This window comes from Centroberyx affinis, unplaced genomic scaffold, assembly GCF_046629955.1.
Source record: "Centroberyx affinis isolate AG114_WGS23_722 - 3 ecotype Tasmania unplaced genomic scaffold, CSIRO-AGI_Caff_v1 ptg001843l_1, whole genome shotgun sequence".
Taxonomy (NCBI): Eukaryota; Metazoa; Chordata; class Actinopteri; order Beryciformes; family Berycidae; genus Centroberyx; species Centroberyx affinis.
The window spans coordinates 46,665-64,446 of NW_027280222.1; the positions used below are offsets into that span (position 1 = coordinate 46,665).

The following is a 17,782-nucleotide window of genomic DNA, read 5'->3' on the forward strand; positions in this document are numbered from 1 at the left end:
CTCAACTCCAACTCCATTCTTGCGTCTCAAGTTGCTAATCGGACTGTAAACAATGACCGGCGCACGGAAGAGGAAGTCTTGGTCCGGATGTCCGCTGGCTACACCAGAAACCCCGAAATATTGGCCGTCACCCCCAGAGTCTAATCGTCGTCAGACGGATAGACGATGGGTTTCGAGATTGGGTGAAAAATAACCGTCTCAAATACGCTCCATTTTCACAGTGTGATGCGGGAGCTTTACTACTGCTTGTAAATGTGCACATTTACCGGTAAATTTATACATTTACCACAGATTTGTCTTTTCCCACATTATACATAGCCTTGGATTTGATTTGTGTATACTTGCTGAGCTTCGATTTATTTGTCAGTGAAATAGAATTTTGAATATCAAGTCTAGTTTCTTGGGTTTATTTTGCTATTGAAGAGCTCATGTAGCCTCTAGTGCTAACATTTTGCCTTTAGCTTACCGTGATAAAGTTGTTTTATGTCTAACTGCACGACCCAAATGTGAACGTCCCCACACCCCCCCACCCCCTTCAACAACTTGAATAATTAAAACCGTAGAGGACAAGGCAGTCAAGCTGCACCTCAACCCCTGCCGTGAGATTGACTCCATGCTCACACCACACAGGGGCCGCTTTTCAAGCTTTTTTCTGTCTCTTGTGCCCAACTTAATTTCCAACCTTAGGTTCTCTCACAAGGCTCGCAACCTTCAGTTCATTCTCTTTCCATTCTAGTGCTGCTTTTCTATTTAGAAGCAGAGCTGAGGCAGGGGAGTCGATCCCAATCCCAGCCAAAGTATTCACTTTGTTGAAATGGCTTTATTTCTGCGGCTGTGTTTGTTTGTGTATCTGATCAAGCGAAACTCCTCATCTGGGATGGAGTTTTAATTTGGATTTTCCATTGGGTATGTCACTCCTTGTCTGGATTTAAATTTATTAGTGTGTTTACTTCAGCAAGAACACTCTTAAAGCAGAATACCAGTGTCATTTGGAGTTATAGCCCATTTTCTGTTGTTTATGTCTTTGTGTCATTTTGCAGTGCATGCTTTATGTAATAACATTTTTTAACATTTACTAATTTTTCGTTTCATCCCGGCTAAAAAAAGAAGCCGTAAATAAAAAGACATGGATGTGACAATAAAGTTTGTAAGGTGACATGTTTTGAGGGATTATTTACTGTCAGAAACCTCCATTTCTTCCTGTGGATGTCAGGTGACTGACAGTAAGCAGAGCGTAATGATATGAAAACACTCAACTCGGGCATGATAAAATAACAATAAAACAGAAACTTTGACAAAACCAAATTAAGGCTTTGTGTTTATTGCGATGGATAATACAGCTTGGGCAATTTTCAAGTTGTTTTTCATATTGCACAAGAATGAATGGCGGAAAAGGGGGGAGGAAACGGGTAACCTAGGTGATTGGCACAAACTTAGAAAAAACATTGGTATTATCCTTCGTGTTACTATTTTGTTAATGTTTTTTAAAGACTTTCTCCACAAATATACTACTATTACCACTGCTAAAATACATCTAGTCCTGTTACTGCTGTTTATCAGTTAGAAGGTATATTCCGCTAGGACACCACTTCTTCTGCTATTGAGATGTAACAAAAGTTTGTGATACAAATTTTGCGATACAAAAATTAGACAATATGCATTATGCAGGTTTTAAAAACCTTTTTCACCATTTCAGCTGTGGTCTAATATTTAAGAAATGACATTCAGAATGGTCTTTTGCATTGTTTGAACACGAGAGAGTGCAAGGCTGGCATGTTTTAGCTGGGGTCATCACACTCCCGGTGAGCCCAGCTGAACTCACTACTATGTAGGCGTATAGGCAACAAAATGGACTCAGACGAAACTGAAATCTGAAGTCTCTTGTGTGGCAGTGTTTTGGGTTTCCATTCCAATTAAAGAATACAACGACAAGACCAGTGACAAGACAAAGACTGTTTGCAAGTATTGTAAGAGAGCCTTGCCTTACAGGAAACACTAACAACATGCTGCACCTTGTACAACATCACCATGAAAAACTCCAGTTGCCAGTATATGATTAAATATTGAATTTGAGTCTGAACTATGGTTTCACAGGTCTTATAAATGTAGATGTTTCTCTATGCACTACTTTTCTAGTGAGAAATTTGCTACTTTACAGATTTTGTTTTTTTTTAACCCAGTGCACTTATTCGTGGATGAAAAAAGATCTTAAAAAGTTTGTATTTCATTTACAGAAACCTGTAGTCACCCTTTTTGTGGTTTGCACTTTTGTTTTTGTTTTCCCGCAGGCATACAAATGGCTTTTTTCACTCAATTCATTCAGATTTTGCTCAAAATATTGTGATAATATTGAACTGTGAACCCGGTATTGTATGCTCAACTGACCTGTTAGTTGAATATGGTTACTGTTATACCCCTACTATTTACCCTTTTTAAAGACGGATATTCCACTAAAACACTCTTTTCTCTGTTTATAGGAGAACCTCCAGACGCTAGGGGCAGAGATCGAGAGACTTATAAAGCAGCAAAGAGATTCTGGGGACGGACTAAGGAGGAAGTGACACAACCAAGTCACAAGGAGGAGGAAGTGAAGGACCAAGAACTGTTTGGGGAGTCTCCGACCCACCATTTTTGATTGGATAGCAAGACTTGAGATAAACACACACACACCCCATATACTCCAACATATGAAGGAGCGATTTGAATGTTGTAAGTGCCAGTAGCACCTCAGGCTGCTTTTTGGAGAACCTCTTGAACTCAGTGTCTGTCCAATTGGGGAAGGTGTCTTGATTTACTTGAACTGACACTCATCCATCCACATTATTCCACCAACCCTTTCTTACCCCAACACATCCTCGCTGATCTTCTGGCCGGTGTCCTGAGCCCTGCCAAGACACGGCCCCTTGTGCCAGTGCTTCAAACTTAAATTTCTGACTGCCTTTTCAGCTAATTGACTGGAGATGCCATAATTATGAATGTATAGCAAATTCTACCCAGGAAATGGTCAATACTACAAAACTCTCCTTGCCAATGGTTTGCCAATGACATCTTCCCATAAAAATGGAAAATGCAGAGACTTGGTACATTTATAAATTCTGTCTTCTAATGCACTTTTTAGTTTTACAAACTTTCAGCAACAGTTCTCCCCAACTCAAAGTAAACTGAGAGCATCACTGATAGGCAAACGCCAACAAAATTCATTGCCCAACTTGTGTTGCCTCAGCATGCTCTCTCTACTTCTCTCCTACTAATCCGTCTGCCAATAAGCCAAATGTATTTTTGAAAGAATGCTAGAACTTCAACTGAATACACAGCACTCCCTCTGTGAAGCAAAAGTAAAAAACAGATCTGCAGTCAACAGTCAGCTGGCTTGCGGAAACCCTATGTGCTACCTACGCATTTTTCTCCATCTTTTGCTCTGCAAAGCACTTAAGACCAAGCTGGTGAAGCAAGTTGCTTCAGCATCAGCAGACCAACCCATCTGTGTGACACTGGTGTTAGATTTAAGAGAGTAAGTAGACCGTGTCTTTACAAAGTTCCCCAGTTTGTGCATTTTCGATGCAGGCAACAGCACTATGTTGTCAATGTGGAAGTATCCTACTCTTAAGTTGTATAAAATTGAAGAAAATCTATGACAGATATTAATATCAAGCTAAGGTTTAAATGTAGAGCTGGTCTTTAGTTGGTCCATTTTGAATGTGATTTTAATTTATTTTGTATCTGTTTTTTGTTTTTTTTGGCTCAAAAATGAATTATCTTAACATGTCTTTAGTTTTCCACTTTTTTTCTAATATGTCTGCTCTCTTAAGAAATCTTTCTTTTTAGAATTTTGGTTCCTTGTGTTATTTTAGAGTAATCTTTCGGTGAATACCTTGACATTTTGGATATAAGGTTTTGCTCCTGTCAGTTTATTAGCATGAAATGTTTTCAGCAACAACTGCTCTTCATCAGACTTGAACGTCTAAAGATGTTCATATTCCAGGTTCCCTAAAAGTGGCTTGTTAGCATCATTAGCATTCCTTATTTTAAACAAAATAGAGAGCTGCTAACTTTGTAGATGCTTTCTCTGCACAATGTGGCAAGTATCTGGTGAAGAAAAATGACAAAAACTACAAAGGTTAAGGTATTCCTATCACACTCCTTATTTCTTGTTTTAGTGTCACTGAGTCCCTAACGCTCTGACTGAAGTAAATCTAGTGTAAAAGTATCAGAGGGATAACAGGCCCAGTTTTCCTGACTCAGTAGCTGTAGCTCAGGAGAGCCATTGGAGAAGGAACCTATGGAAATATAGCCAGGGAAAAAGTGCAATGCCATTGCTCTCATTGATTTTTGTTTTCTTGTCTCTCTTTGTTCTGTTCTGAATGTGTTAGTGCGCGAATATACTGTATGTATGCATTTGTACATGTCTGCTTTTATGCTTGCTTATGTGCAACATGCGACTGTGCTGGTGCTTTACATATTTAGAAGTGTCCACATTTGTGTGAGTGTGTGTGTGTGTGTGTGTGGCTGCATGCATGCCTTTTGGAGCTGCTCAAGCGTATGTGTTTGCAGCTTGTCTGCTACATGCTCTAGCTGTCAGGGCTTAGGGTTTACTAGGCTGACCCAGAGCTGTGTGTCCGGGGGGGTAAACATCATTTACATTTAGACTGAAGTTCAACAGCCACACAAATGCACACCTGCAGTTCAATACTCAGCTATACTGAGTAACATGATTCTTTTCTCACACAGCTGTGTTGTCTCTAGCCTACACACACACACACACACTCGCAGAGGATGAAGGGTATAGAGCAAGCAACTAGCTAGTTGTAACGACAGCGAAGTTTGCTTGTTCTTTATTTCATCTGATTGCAGAAGACATCACACAGGATAGGCTCCCCTTTTTTTCCCCAATCAGCGACAGGCTTTTATGGGTCATGAATGGTTGCAGGCTGATCCCTTTCCCATACAGCCTAAGGCTATGTTGAAATGGCCCGCTACGTGAATAAAAATTAAAGCTGCCAGGATTGAGGTCATTGAGTCCTTCAAGCCTACCCCATGCTGCAGTGGGTGCTCAGCGTTTGATGCACCTCTTCCTCTCTATCCAAACTGATTGCTTTACAATGTGGGATAAGTATGTGGAAGTACAGACATCAAACTTGGAGGCTAGCCTTAGTTCATTCTCTTAGTGCATCCTTACAATGAATATTATAAGATAACCTGGATGATTACATTCATAATGAGTGAAGCTGTCTAATTGCACTTAGAGATATTTAAACACCCCAAAACATGGGCTGCCTGCTACTGGATAGGTCAAACTGTACCAGTTTGCAGGAATAGATATTTAAGTGTCAAGTTTCTGGTGCAGAAACAAAACACAACCTATGCAACCACTTGCATGGGACTTTGTAATTAATTTCAAGTGTGTTTTATGAGACAAGTTGTTATGCTACTTTTCATTTGGTAAAGATGTGTCACCAGTAAGAATAAGAATATTTAGTGATGCAAGACTTTTGACGTTCCCACAGTCTTGAAAAGAGGCCATGCTGCAGCGTTGTGTGGATGAAGATGAATAGAACCTCGTGTTTCAATGTATATGGGTATGAAGAAATGTTCAGTATGTTTGAGTGTGAAACTGTAACATTGAACGTTTGTGTTTTCTGTTGATTTTTGTTTTTCCTGCTGTGCAATGATCCTTCCTGCTCTGTTTTGTGGAATATTCAAACTGTGATTATATATACATTTGTAGATATAACATTCTGTAAAATTATCAGATGTTTTTAAAAATGCTGATTCTGGATTAAGTTTGTATATATGGTGTTTCCAGGGAATAAAAGGAGATGAGCCTCTTAGTCCCTTTTGATTGTTCTGTAGTTGTCTTAACTCATGTATTGCCGTTCCATTGACTTGAATTTTTTAATATCTGTGTGATACTCATTTCTGTTTTTTCAGTCACTGTGGAATGTAACATAACCCAGGTGAATGGAGCAATTTTACAGAGAGAAATCCTCACACACACACACACACACACAAACACAAACAGCGGGAAGTAGCTCTAAGAACATAAAGTCCCCGTTCAAAAGGAGAGAGTCAGCAGTGCTGGAGGTCATGCACATGTCACCGCACAACTGTCACTCAACCCAGACTGACACTCGGAGACGATTTAAGACCCGCATTAAAGGAATATTCTAAAAATTCTGGTCTGAACCAAAACAGCTGTTAACTGTGAACTTTCCTTGACCTGTGTTCTACAACCTATTATTATAGTAAACTTTGTTTACTAGGATAAATGACTAAGAGACACATCCTTGTTTAACCAAGCTAGTTTGCCAAGAACACAGGGAAGAAGGTTTACATACACACATGCACACCTGGGAGCCGCCCAGCACAGCCACAGTCTCTTCTCCACTGGAGCAGTTTGGGGTTTGATGTTTTCCTCAAGTTCATTGTCTCGTTGGCTATGGTTACAGTTGTCCTTTCAGTGTGACTAACATTTTTAGTGACCGGTCTGGACGTATAAAAACTTGATTTTGCAATGCTCGCATTGCTAACGGACCTTCAAAACTAGATATGAAAGTGGTCAGGCTCACACTGTGATAGGAATTATGTATAGTCTAGATGCAATCTGCAATACACCTTGACATTTGGTTTAGATCAAAATCTGTCGTTTTGCATGACAGACACTCATGGGAAAACCAATTTGTCAACAAAGAATTTCCGTAGTTGGCCTACAAATCTGCACACCTCAGAACTGTCAATCATTGTAGTAACTACTCAGAGCATCTGTCAACAAATAGCTTAATGTGTTTTTAGGAATCCAGACAAAATGCCAAACTCAGCAGATAGTGCGACAGTGAATTTATGCATTTTTCTCTGGACTACTCCCTTTTTAAGCAGCCATCCAAATCTCGCAAATCATCTGTCACATCATCTTTCTCGTATGAAACATTTAACATATTGTGCATGCACTCTCTCTAATATTCTTTCTCTTGCACACATGCTTACACTTGCAGACATGCAGAAACACACCTACAGACCAAATCATAGCAATTTTCCAATTCAAATTTTCCATTCAGGTCCATGGTTACTGACAGGCTATTGTTAGCTCACTGATAACAGATTCTCCTATCAGCCTAGATGACCACCCTTGAATTCATAAAGCACTGCCCATGCCCCTTTGACACGGCAACCATGACAATAGCACTTGGAGTGTAGAGATAAACTCTCTCTCCTTGTCAGTCTATTTCTGTTTGCCACAATCCATCCAAACACAGGCACACTTACACTTGTACCATAAAGATAAAAACATTTGAATATGAATGGGTCTTAATAATATAATAATGACTATCATTACATTATACTTATTTTCATTTCATTTCAGTGTTGTGTAATTGTACTTTAATCACTGGCAATCACCATTGGTCAGTCTGTTTTTAATTAGTGTCTATAATTGGTCTCATCGCTTACGTACAGAAATACAATCACTTTCTATAAATATTCATGTATCCATCTGGTCCATCATGTTATTAGAGAGCCTTCTTATCTATCAAACCTCTCAGTAGCAGTTTGTTCCTATGCCATGCTCCTGCTTGGACCTGAACAGATGCTTCACGTCAGGCTCTAAGATGGGGTTTGAGAGGAGACATCCCTGCTTGCTCAGTCTTCTCTCCCCAAGCAACAATATTGTTGCAATGCAGTGACACACTCATTAACTATACTAGAGAAATGGTATTCTATGGGGGTCAGCGGCCATGACGCAAAAGCAATTGGCCTCGCTACACTGTTCTGTAGCAGAAACTGTTCCAACTGCCTCGGTAGACGCACAATAGTACAATAGTAGGGCTGCCAGGAACAAAGTGGGAAAGCACGGGAAGGGAGGTGAGCTGGGACTTCAGTGTGAGGAAGGCTTCTGGAGTCCAGTTTCATGCTTCCTCCTTCTTGATGAGCCGGTGGAGAGGTGCTGTAGTCAGTGAGCACTGGGATCTAGTGGAGTGCAGTGACGTTTGATTGGAGGGACACAATAACCTTGGCAGTCAGGGTGAAAACCACAAATTCAATGGCCGGGCCTGCAAAGGGCTCACGTTGCCCCCCAGAGGGCCTTGAACACTGTGAAGCTGCTCCTCATGGGTGTGCATATCCATCAACCATGAACCACAATGTTATCAAGAAAGTCTTGGGATTCCAGGCGGATTTGTTAACATGACTTCTCGAAAGCAGCGTCTTTCAAAGGGGCTGGGGGACACAGAAAGGCCAAATGGCATACGTCTCTATCTGAAAATGCCTCCATGTGTGACAAAGGCTGACAGGCACCTGAAATAACTCTGACACATATCTAGCTTTGTGAATACTGTGGAGCCATGGAACTGTGCAACGGTCAGCACTTCACAGGAGGGGATGCGGTCTAACTGTGATGACAGCCTAGTTGGGCTAGAGCATGTCCACACAGACCTAGCTCGTCCTCTTCTCAGCAGAGACCATGTTAGAGGTCCAGGTGGTGTTAATGGGATCAATAACACCTGCCTCCAGCAGTGAGGTCACTTCTTTGGTAACAGCATCCTTCAGGGTGAGAGAGAAAGAGTTGTATGACTGATGACACCTGCCACAAGAGTTGTATCACTGATGACACCTCTGGGTTGATGAGTAATGGCTGTGAGGAAACCCAGTCCGTTGAAGAGCGCTGACCATATCTGCTGCTGCGTGTAGGTGACCTGTAGGACGGTCTGTCCACTGTCATCCTGCACCCTAAATCACAGGGCATCAAGAAGGACCGCAGGAAGACTATCGGTCTCTGAGGCATCAGCTCATGGGGATCCAAGAATAAGAACAGCAAAAAGGTCACGGCCCATGAGGTTCGATCCCCTCCTTGCAATGTGGAACAAAAATGAACGTAGGCTTTTGGAGTCTTTGTGCATCAAAATAGGGACTTTGCCAAAAATGTCTATCTTGGAGCCATTGTAAGCTGTGGAAAGGACAAAGGGTGGGAGCAGTCATCAGTGAGAGAACTTGGTGTAAGTGCTCAGGTTAAGTAGAGATGTGCCACGTTTTGCTCACACTGGTGGAGACTCTTGTGATCCCAGTGGAGACATTTTGACCTTAGTGCATTTGTTGTAGTGAGGTGCTGATCAGCTCACTTCTGCAAAGTGCTGAAGCATCAAGCAGCTTTTTGCATATGTGCCCTTGGCTGGGCAGTTAGGAGACCTTGTTGGGTGTGAGTTGGACCCACAGGGGGCCAACCTCTACACTAGGGGCCATTTGGAGTTGCTGTGTGAAAGTGCTTGCTGGTTGAGCCCGCTGTGCCGTTTTATCAGCCAGCAAAGTGGAGCACTCCAAGGCAACTTCGACTTGCATTGCAATAGTCACAGATTCAGCCAGTGTCAAATTCTCAGATTGCAAAAGCAGTTTTTCCCCTCAAAGTATCGAGCTAAGATCCCTGATCAGTCCCCTTTGTGACTCATTTATGAAGCCCTGCAATGGCTAATCTGATTTTAGCTCAGTATTCACACTAATATATTTTCTGTAGGGATGCATAAATCATCACTGTCCAATGAAAACCTTGTATCTCCAAAATGTCAGCTTTTCAGGAAATGAGAAAAATAGCCTTGTTTTTGGCTTGACCACCATGCATTTTTGAGTTTATCCAGTGGGTTTTGAAAAGGTTTCATAAGACCAAGCATGACATATGAAACTGAAGTTAAAACCTGAAAATCACCAAGATAGGAGTTTTTCACAGGACAGCAGTGATATGTTTGATGCTACTGAACCCACAGGAGAAATGGACATCAACTCTTTGATTGCTTACGCTGCTGCAGCCTTGTTGCAAGTGCAGGTTTGTGCAATAGGAGGTACACAGTAGTCATGCATATGTGCTATGCTCAGTTGCTTAGTTAATGTGCATCTAAGTATTTGTTTTTATCTGCATCCATTCATGCTAAATGATAGGCGAATACAAATACTTAACATGACTGACTACATTTGCCTTAGCATTAGGTGAGCCACAGTCACAGCAAGCCAAAGCAACAGATGGAGAGCACTGTGCGCCAAGTTCACACGGGAATCCAAAACAGATGGACACAAGTAGCGTAGCACCTGCTCTCACACTACACCTCAACACTCTCAGCATGAAACAGAGTGGAAAAATTACAGGAGAATTTTGGCTTATAGGGTTAACTGCTTTTATCAGTAAATATAAGATTTTTATCAGTGTTTTGCATTGGACACTCACAGAGGTTCCACATGTTCAGGCATGCTGTTATTTATACCCTGATCAACCTCTTCAAGTTCTGCAACGTTTCCTTTGTTTTTGAATAAGGTGACCAGCTAATGCCCAGTCTAAAGACGTCCATTATCCTGAATGCAATGTTTTTACAAAACTTGGCATCAACAAAAACCATAGCATTTGAGAAAATGAGAAAATTGTTAAGACTCATGAAGAAATTCAATGTTATGGATGTTTTTGATTCCCTCTTTGATTATGAATCTGATGTAATGATGTTGGTGTTGGTCTTTAACCAAGTACAGATGGCAGTAGGGGGCGGTTGGCATAGATGATATTCTGGAAGAGAGGAGATCCGATCCATTTTCTTTCTGTCTGCAATAACTGAATGAAACCCTACACCTGTTGTTTGAGTGCAGTGTTGTTGAAAGACTGTCTGATAGGAAGGCTCTGTAAGTTAAATCACAGGGATGAATGTATGTCGTTTAAGGCATCTTTTAATGTCCTGTTAATAAAATATCAGTGAAAATAAGTGTACATACCACTCTGAACTATCTTGAACTGTGATTTTGGCCCACTCTTCAAGAAGCAAAGCCCCCAGCTCTTTGAGGAATGAAGAGGCGGAAGTCTACTTTGCACTCTGCACTCCACAACTTCCCATAAATATTCAGTGATGTTCAGATCTGGTGATTACATTTGACTTCATCTGCAAGTTCATAAAACCATTTCTGAATTGGTTTAGCAGTTTATATGGGGGCATTGTTGTCTGGAAACATCATGAGGGAACAGTGTTTGCACCATAGGGTGCACATGGTTTTGTAAAATGGCTAATATTCCTTGGCTGTTATACAAGTTAATGTCTCCCACGAGATGGATGCACACATCATTACAGAACAACCACCATGTTTGTTGGTTGAAGGCCTTTGGCTTTTTCCAAACATAAACCTGTCTGCATGTAGGACAAATGGAGAAAAACAACTCTTCAGATCATATTACTTTTTTTCCATTGCTCAGGGCTCCCGGTTTTGTGCTTCTTACACCAGGTTATGCATCTTTGTGCGTTGGCCGTCAAGACAAGCAGTTTCTGAACGGCAGCCCTGCTATAAATATCAGCTTTGTGAGGCTTACAATGTAGGAGTTTATGTTGACTTTGTCACAGAGATGTTAATTGAATTCTGTGGTAATTTAGAGGTCGAGTTTTATGGTTTTTAGCAACTATCCTTTAAGTTGCTATCCCCGTCAGTGAGATTTGTCTTTCAACCAACCGGTGATTGTCAGATCTCTTTTAAAGCTGATACATACTGCAATTTGGCATTCAATCTCATATGACTCACCTGTGTAGATGACTTTTTGTGATTGTGATTTAATTACTTACTGAAGTTAAAGTCCTTTTTCATGTGGTGTTTCTGTTATTTCGTCCACCATGCTTGAGCAATTAGTAACTGGAAGTCCCTTACTTTTCTGTAGAGTTAAGCAACCAAAAAACCTCAGCCAAAATTGTACCTCTGATGATTTTTTAGGAGACGTTAGCTTTCCTCCTGTTTCCCTATAAGTGTGATAGTTCTGTATAAAAGTATTCTGCCTGCTGTGACCAAAATGGACAAGAAATTGATCACTGGCATACAAGGGTACTGGTGTTTTTTCAGACTTCTGTTTGAAAGGCTACAGAAATAAACACATAAAAATGCCATGTGAAGAACTATTGCATATTTTGTAACATTTGGTAGTTTTGAAATAATATGTTTGTGTTCACTAGCAAGACAGCTAGTGAAGATTTGATTTATTCAGAGCTATAACAAAGTTGTGCAAGCAAAAGTAATTAATGTGGCATTAATATTACTAACTTAATATTTATAATGAATGACACAGATAATCTACTGTATATTATTTGTTCATTTATATTTAGCTGATGTGTACTAACAGTAAGACTAATGTTTAGCAGTCACATACACATGTCTGTCCTAATCGCAAAAGTTCAGATAATCAATTTAAATGTGAAACAAATGTCTTCATTCCAAGAAATCACTATGTAAACAAAGTCAGTGGTGGGGCAACAGTGCTTCAACAGGGGGTGCACTACTGTAAACACTGACTGGGCCTTTAACTTATATAAGTAATTTCATAGCACAGGATCAAATATGTTACAGTGGCAATAAAAGTACATGAATGTCAGTCAGTGTCAGTGTATCATTTCACTAATCTCTTTATCCATCAACATTAAGCAGGAAATGGTAATCAACACACCAGATCGTTAAGTACTCCAGTTGAGCAACATTAAAGGACAATGGTGCTGAAAGCAGGTGACAAGCCATTAGAAATTAGTCAGACTTCACTGGCTAGTCCTGTCTCTGACTGTAAACTCATTGGTTTGACCAACAGTCACCTCAGTTACTCCATAGGTCATTACATGTTGATATCAAATCATTTCCCTTGACTTGAGGCAACCAAAATGTCTACTGATACACACGCAATTTGAAATAATTATTCTTCAACCCGCTGATTAACTTCTCCATCTGTGAACCCACTGTTAATCTGCCCAGACACAAATTCCCTGCCAAACAAATAATGCTTAATAGTGAAGTGGGTCTTTGCCAGGAGCCCGTCAATGATGCTGGCTGCGGTGTTGTTTTTAAAAAAAGCTGGCCTCCATTCACATACATTAGCTCAGCCAATCATATTTAAACAACGTTCATTAGCTAAAACAGCTGAGCACGATTCCATTCAGTTTTTTCCGTCTAATTAAAATGTACGGCAAGGCCTTTCGGGAGAGCATCATTAGCAGAACGCGACGCGCTAATGCATTATAAAGACGTCCAGCTTTAGGGAGAATTAATATTCCCCGGCTGAGGGCACAAAGAACAGAGAAACTTTCCTTTAAGAGCTGCTTGATAACACTAGCTGTCATGATGTTTACTAGATAGTGTTAAAACTTTTTACATAGGCTGTCAGAGTAAAGCGTGACGTGGAAAATACAAAGATCAAATAGCCTGCTGAACAAGCATAGATCAGACTCTTGAGTCAATTTTGGGCCTAATTGGATCTACTTGGGATTAACAAAGCTAAATGTTGATGTCAGCCAAACAATACAGGGCTTAATTTGTGTTAATTTTTCTGTAAATCGATACCACTTAGTACTTATGATGAATGTTCCGCTATAAACTATTTTCTAACCAGCACATAGGCGCGAAGTGTCCAAAAACACAATCACATGGAACTTGTATCACTTTGCAATAAAACTTTATGAACCTGTTCACATACATGTGTATTATGGTAAAGTGCACTTCCTTTTCAAAGAAGAAAAAGAAAAGAAAAACTGACATACAACAAATCCATCCATCTAGTACTGTTTGGTTTGAATTTAAAATGCTAACAATGCTACTAGGCTTCCTGTTTTATGGTGAAGGAGAAAATTCAAGTTTTTCAGAAACCTATCTGATTGATCATGATCTGTGAGTCATTTCCATCCACCCAAAAAGCTGTTGCTTCAGTGTTTTGGGTTTTGACATATCTGGAGAAAATTTATCACTATAATGCAAGTCAATAGTGCTTAAAACAGTGCAGATTTATATCTGCCTTGATCATTCAGGGCACAGAATGGATCCAGGTTAAACATGTTGACATGGTCGTATAATAGATGAAACTAAATGCAAAACATTATTAATCGACTGTGCCTGAATAACACACATCTTTGTTTAAAAATAGTCAACAGGAACAGAAAATGTGATAGTATTTTCTCATGGCTGTTACACGGGGGGAAAAACACATCTTTGGCACAAATCCAGTCAAATCTTAGTGTTCACCTTTATCCTACTTATTTAAAGATGCAGCTCTGCTCCAGTTGTTTAAGCACAGATCTCTGCAGATTCTATTTTTATCCTTGTAAATTAATTGTGAATCAAAGGCGGTATAGAAACCAGATTTTGATAAACATGCATGGTTGCTACAGTAGGGAACAAGGCCATTTTCTTATTAAATTGCACAAGCCTCATGATATTTCTCCTCAAGCATTTTGAGTTGTCTAGCTTGAACATTCACATGATGCCAATTTATTTTTGGGGACTTTACAGAGGGACGATTCAATCAAACCCATTTGTTTCCACATCAGTAAATCAAATCCAAATCAAACTTCACATCATTAATAATATACGAAAGTTCTGAATAAAAATCCAACAGTAGGCTAAATCAACGATGAAACTTTCCTTTATTTCACAGGAGTCACCACACCACCTTACAATAGCATGTAAGCTTGAATGAGAGAGAGAAAGACAGTGACAGACAGTGAGTTTATCCAAATTCCTCACTTCAAGAACAATATGTACAAAGGGCGTGGGAACAAACCCCAGCTGAAAACCCCCACATTCATCATTACTTGCTTTGTTGTAAAAAAGCACAGAATAAATACATGTCTATTGACTATTTTACATAAATGTTTAATATAAACAAATACCTTCCGTACAATTTGCACTTGTCATCGGCTGTGAGGTAAAACACATTGTGAACACTACATTAATACAATCAACACAGTCATTCCAACAAATGCCTCGCCACTGTCCAGTGCTTTATACTCTTAACACTTTAAAATAATAACTCTTAACGTTGGTGGGTTTTTTTTTTTTTTTTACAGTGCGCTTGAGCATTGGAGAGGTCAAGAGTGGCTTTTAAGGAAAAGTAAGAAACCGTCTGTGTGGCCCCTGTTAGTGGCCTTTAGGTGTTACAAATTTGAAGGTTACCACTTCTCCTCAATATACAAAACCTCCTCAACTATCACTACTGAGCTGTAGCTTGCACTGTCTTATCGATCCATGCTACGAAACAAACAAAACATCTAATCTAATAGCCTATCATGTGCCACCAAAACGTTGACACCCACTTATATCGACTAAATTCCTGGGGTCAGTGGGAGAAATGATTTTAGACTGAAAAGATATATTTGGGATAAACTTAACTATCCTGCAGGGACCCACACAGCTCAGAGGGAACATTGGTCCTGATGTTTGTTTGTTTTTTAGATATAGCTTCCAAATAAATTTCTGGAGAGTTTTGCGTAATGGTTGTTCTCTATTGATAAAAAAACAAAAACAAAACACGAGATCAAATTTGGACTCACTTAGGCTAAGGTATCCTACGGCAAGTGGCGATACCTTGCAATTCCCAATTGCCCATTCTCACGGAGTCAACGCCCTTCCCCGATCCTCCAGACCCGGGCTGCTGTAATCCATCTCACAAAAAGTATTTTTTTTTTCTTACAGCTGTGATTCAGAATGAGACAGTTTCGCGGTCCCGTCCAGGCTGCTGTCGCTGTTGTCCAGCACGGCACAGTCTGACCATATCCCCAAGGTCCTGGGCTCCAGAGAGGAGACGAAGCCGCCGGAGCACCGGGACAGGTCGCAGGAGCTGGCGTGCAGCCTCCGGTCGGCTTGCCTCGGGCAGCACAGCAGCCTCTTGAAAGCCTTCCTGAAGTCCGGGCTCCGGCAGTAAATGATGGGATTAAACGCGGAGTTGACGTAGCCCAGCCAGTTGAGGAACACGAACAGGTCCTTGTCCACCACCTCGGCGCAAAACACCCGCACCACGTTGACGATGAAGAAGGGCAGCCAGCACAGGGTGAATGTCCCCATGATGATGCCCAGCGTCTTGAGCGCCTTCTGCTCCCGGAGCGCCAGGATCTTGGACGGCCGCTTCTTGTTACTTTTGCACTTGGCGCCCACTCCGTTCAGGTTGTTGTGAAACCTGCCCTCGCACTTGTCGATCTTCCTCAGCTGCTTTTTCGCCTCTCTGTACACCCGCGCGTAGACGAATATCATGACCAAGAGAGGAATGTAAAAAGATATGATAGATGATGAGATGGCATATGCCCTGTTGGTGACGAAGTCGCAGCACTCGGGGTCGTCGTAGCAGGCTGTATCCACACTGTCCCGGGACCAGTGCATCAGAATAGGCAGGAAGGACACCAGGGCGGAGATGGCCCAGACGATGCACACCACCGCCTTGGCCCGAGCTTTGGTTAACAAGCTTTGGTACCGGAAAGGCGAGGTGATGGCCACGTACCTGTCTATGGCGATAACGCACAGCGTCTCAATGCTGGCGGTGACGCAGAGGACGTCCACGGAGATCCAGAACTCACAGAAGAACGACCCGTACAGCCACGAGCCGCGGACCTCGAGCGCGGCTCCAAAGGGCACCACCAGCAGCCCCATGATCAGGTCCGCACTCGCCAGGGACACGATGAACACGTTGGTGAGCGTCTGCAGCCTCTGGTTCTTGGCTATGGCCACAATGACCAGGATATTCCCGAACACGATGGTCAGGACGATCAGACCCATCACCAAGCTCATCCCCGCCATCCACTGATCGGACGCGCCCGGCGCGTCCTCCGCCGTCCCGCTCCCCGTGCCATTCTGGAAGTTCACCGGCGAGGACGGGCCACCATCCCCCATGATGGGCTGCGCTGTGTATGGAAGCGAGTGGAGTTCATCAAGGCAGTAGTGAGTGCGTGAGGCTGCCGTTCCTCTGTCGCGCTCGCACGAGCCCCAGTGCTGCTCCAGTCGTGCGCCAACTCCATCTGGAGCCCCACTCTCTCTCTCTCTCTTTCTCCCCTCCGCCTGCACGAGCTGCTGCACCAGGGCATCAGAGCAGCGGTGACATCACTGCACTCCACGACCAATCACGTGGCTCCTGTCATTTGACAATTATTGTTCTTTCCCCCCAACAATGAACTTGAGCAAGTAAACAACACTGTAGCCACAAATATTAAATATTATCTCCATTCGCGCTGACGCATGAAAAGAAACTCTGACTGAGTTAATGGCCATGATACCGTCCAAATGGCTCTTTCTTGGAAGAGAAAGAGGACAGTGTCCGTTAGGAAACTTGGTTAGCTGCTCCATAAGCACACCCACCTTTCATTCTAATTGCATCTATCTGTGATAGTTATCAGTCAAAAATGGACCTATAAGTCTTGGGCAACATGGAATCAAAGTTCAAAACCCACCGTGACATTACAAACTGCAGGGATTCCTCTGTCTCCATCACAAGCCATTATAAACAAGATTTGTTTTTCTACCCATGCATTTCATATTTTTATCACAAAGTTCTCATTCTCTGGCTGTTCTGAGGTCTGGACTAGAGACCACAGATAACCTGGTCTTTGCTGTCCAGGACCACCCCACTTGAAGAGTTTAGACAAAATATATCGCTGCTGAAAAGGTGGAAGAAGTTAAACAACAAATTAGGCATTGTGGGGCTGAGGAACATCAGGCCAGCTCCAGCTCGGGCCGGTCTGACAGGAGCGGGCCGACTGCACACAGCCTACTTCAGACAGAAACAAGGTTGCACAAGAAAAGAAGTGATTTAAAGAGATGACACTGATTCTGCCAGCCTGTGCTCTTCGGGGAATAACACTTAGGAATAAGTTTGCTCATTTGAATTCTTAAATTTAGTTTTATTCCCCTTCAACTTTCACACAGTGACAGAAATTCCTGTCATGACTCGCATAGCCCCCTATACATGCACATTCCCAGTGGGTTCAGAGGTCAGGGCTAAGTCTACAAAAAGTGAAGATAAACAGACAGGTATCGGCACCAGCCTTGTGAC

General features: G+C 41.8%; 2 protein-coding genes across 3 annotated transcripts in view; one reads left to right on the plus strand and one right to left on the minus strand.

The window, feature by feature from the left end:
* The window catches only part of ccdc186 (coiled-coil domain-containing protein 186), a 37,041-nt gene extending 31,224 nt beyond the window's left edge, over window positions 1–5,817 (plus strand). For both annotated transcript variants that reach the window (XM_071529851.1, XM_071529852.1), the window contains one exon: window positions 2,478–5,817. In XM_071529851.1, coding sequence (XP_071385952.1) covers window positions 2,478–2,561 — 84 coding nt within the window. In that variant the 3' untranslated portion in view covers window positions 2,562–5,817. The remainder of the gene's footprint in view (window positions 1–2,477) is intronic.
* Window positions 5,818–15,432: 9,615 nt separating this feature from the next.
* On the minus strand, window positions 15,433–16,626 carry adrb1 (adrenoceptor beta 1). The gene has a single exon (XM_071529855.1). It carries the CDS (start codon window positions 16,624–16,626, stop codon window positions 15,433–15,435), a length of 1,194 nt encoding a protein of 397 aa, XP_071385956.1.
* Window positions 16,627–17,782: the final 1,156 nt, after the last annotated feature.

What these genes read in the sequence shown, in the direction of transcription:
- adrb1 (XM_071529855.1), bottom strand. Translation starts at nt 16,626, where the DNA reads ATGGGGGATGGTGGCCCGTCCTCGCCGGTGAACTTCCAGAATGGCACG.